Source organism: Carlito syrichta, unplaced genomic scaffold (assembly GCF_000164805.1).
Source record: "Carlito syrichta isolate Samal-C Ts95f unplaced genomic scaffold, Tarsius_syrichta-2.0.1 Scaffold304639, whole genome shotgun sequence".
Classification (NCBI taxonomy): Eukaryota; Metazoa; Chordata; class Mammalia; order Primates; family Tarsiidae; genus Carlito; species Carlito syrichta.
In genome coordinates, this window is record NW_007248735.1 from 158,389 (window position 1) to 161,054 (window position 2,666).

At 54.0% G+C, this 2,666-nt stretch overlaps 1 protein-coding gene across 10 annotated transcripts in view; it reads right to left on the reverse strand.

The window, feature by feature from the left end:
• The window catches only part of TPM3 (tropomyosin 3), a 35,650-nt gene that overhangs the window by 25,233 nt on the left and 7,751 nt on the right, over positions 1-2,666 (reverse strand). For 3 of the 10 annotated variants that reach the window (XM_021713635.1, XM_008060527.1, XM_008060531.2), the window contains exon 1: positions 1,928-2,182. The exons of 3 other annotated variants lie outside the window; for them this stretch is intronic. In XM_021713635.1, the coding sequence (XP_021569310.1) occupies positions 1,928-2,059 (132 nt within the window). In that variant the 5' untranslated portion in view covers positions 2,060-2,182. Of the gene's footprint in view, positions 1-1,927; positions 2,183-2,666 lie in introns of those variants that run through there. 4 more of the 10 variants (XM_021713636.1, XM_008060528.1, XM_021713637.1 and 1 more) reach the window with 3 other exon arrangements.

Genomic DNA, 2,666 nt, shown 5'->3' on the forward strand with positions numbered 1-2,666 from the left:
TTGGGATGGGGAGGGGGGGTGGGAGAATCCACTCTACAACTACTCCTAGGACACCCCTATTTAAGTGTTGAGACTAAGACTCTGCAGCTCTACACATAGCCAGTCCCTGTGGTCATCCCCTTGCTTTCCCCTTTAAGGTTATCTGTTCTCAGCCGAGCACAGTGGCTCACAACTGCAATCCCAGCACTTTGGGAGGCAGAGGGGTCCCAGCTACTTGGAAGGCTGAGGTGGAAGGATCAGCTGAGCCCAGCAGGTTGAGGCTGTGGTGGCCAAGAGCATGCCACTGCACTCCAGCCTGGGCGACAGAGTGAGACTCTAACTCAAAAAAGAAAAAAAAAGGGCTATCTGTTCTCCAGAACAAAAGGCAATGAGAATGAGAAAGTGTCACTAGTAAAGAGTATCCTAGCCAGTCTCAATTGAATTGATAATTAGAAGTTGCTGGTATACCGGAACAGAGGAAAAACCCACCTAAAAGAGGTGACTAAGGAAGACAAGCACCCAGTATCTCCATATCCAATAATAAAAATAAGTATTTCAACAATCTTTAGGTATTAAACTGGAGGCCAGCTGTCACCCCTCTTTTCTTGCTCCCAAAAAACTAACTCAGTTACTCCCTAAAGGGACAGCCAAGAAGAAAAAAAAATCAAAAAACAAACAAACAAAAAATTACCAAGAGACAGAACAACAATAAACCACAAGTTTTTCATTGAGTCTTCAAATTTTAGCAACGGTTACATTACTCTCCAGTCTAGACACCCTGGAAAATCTTACAGCTTACTGAAACTAGTCAACCACTTCCAAATAGAAAGGAGTTCCAAGAAATTACTAGAGTCACCATTCATTCCACCAATATTTTATGTCGCAATTTTCAGTTGAACAAATATTCTTGAACTTAAAACAAAAAAAGACGCTGTACTGTATAATTGTAAAAGTAGCAAAAGAATGCTACTAAAACCACTGGAACACATTATTGTTTCCATCCACAACATTGCCCAGGTCAATCAGAAACCTTGAGATGGGCACACCATCAGATTCTGTCATACACTCCTTATCAGCTTTGCTTGGAAGTGTTCTTAACCAGTTCAGCTTGCACTGATCACACTTCAGCAATAAAGGCCTGAATCTGGCAGAAGTTCCTCCCTTCCAGGTCACCATGGGTAGGGCCAGGCAAGTCTGGGTTGGCTCTTACATTTGCACTAACACAGGGAGAGAAGTACCATCTCCTTCACTCCCCGTTTCACGTCGTTGAAAGAGTGGGTGTAGCAGTAGCAAGAGCACCCCTTAAGAGGAAAGGGCCCCAGGCCGGAGGACGGGAGGCGGTCCTGTGGCCTCAAGCTCCTCCAGGGAGGGAGGGCATCGCGCTTCCTCTCAGCCGACTGCTGCCTCATTTCCTGAACAGGAGGAGGGAGCGGAAAAGCTGCCAGCAATCCAGGCTGGGGGCTTTCCGGCGGTTCCCACCCCCCAGCCGTCACCCTTTCACTGAAGGTTCGGCCCTGCCCCTCCCAGACCAGAGAAGCAGCCACCCACTCTTACCCCTCAGGCCGGAAACCTCAAAGCGAGAGCAAAGTTCTCCCACCCTCCACGGGGAAGTGGGGGAGGGAGAAGTCGCCGAGCCCCTCCCACGGCCGCGCCCGGATCCGAGAGACTGAATGAATGAGCTGGGAAAAAAGAGGAGGGGGAAAGCCACTCCCAAGCCCGGTGAGACTCCATTCCTTCAAAGGTCAAGCCTGCTCGCCCAAGCATCCAGTTCCCCCCTTGCCCGCTTGCTGTCCTACCGGATCTGAGCCCCACCCATCCTCCGAGTTATAGCTTCATCTCCGAACCCGCTGGTCCCCGAAGACCATGCTCTACAGCAGAAGGGACCCTATTCGGGGTTCCAGATGGTCTAGCGACGGCCCCTCCCTCATGAGCCTCGCCCTCTTCGTACCTGTTCCCGGGCCCGCCTTTCTCCCTCCACTTCCCGCTGCAGCCGCTCGGCTCTTTCCTCGGCATCATCGGCCTGCTGCTGCAGAACCTGGATCTTGCGCTTCACCGCCTCGATGGTGGTGATTCCAGCCATGGTGCCCACCCAGCTGCCGCTCGAACTCCGTTCCTGCCTCCTCCGCTCGGCGCTGGAGCCGCTTCTCACCCCTACTTCCGCCTGCTCCGCCCTGAAATACCGGAACTCACCCACCCGCCCGGATGTGACGCCACCTCTGCCGCGCCCGCCCACGGCCAGGCAGGCGGGAAGGCCGGCCACTGGAGGGAGAGCCGCGGAGGGCACTGAAGGGCGGGGCCTCCCAGTTGCCCTCGGCGACCGCTCCTGGCCTTCCCTCGGATCAGTAAAGGGGGGCGGGGCCGGGAAGAGAGAGGGCTGCCATGGTAACTGGGAGGCGCGTCGTGATGTAACCTCTCAGGCCAGGCGGCTGCCCACAATGGTTGGCCATTTGCAAGTAGTGTGCTGACGCTCCAGCAACTGACCCCTCTCTCACCCAATGCCGAGCCAACACTACCTACCCACTAGGGCACTGTATTCTCGCCACAAACATCCCTCAGGCCTCTGCTTCCGCTCACCCAAAACAGGCTCCAAAACCAGGTTTTAAGAAAAGCCTAAGCCGGGCTCAGTGGCTCAGCCTGTAATCCCGCACCTTTGGGAGGCTGTGGTGAGTGGATTGCCTGAGCCCGCG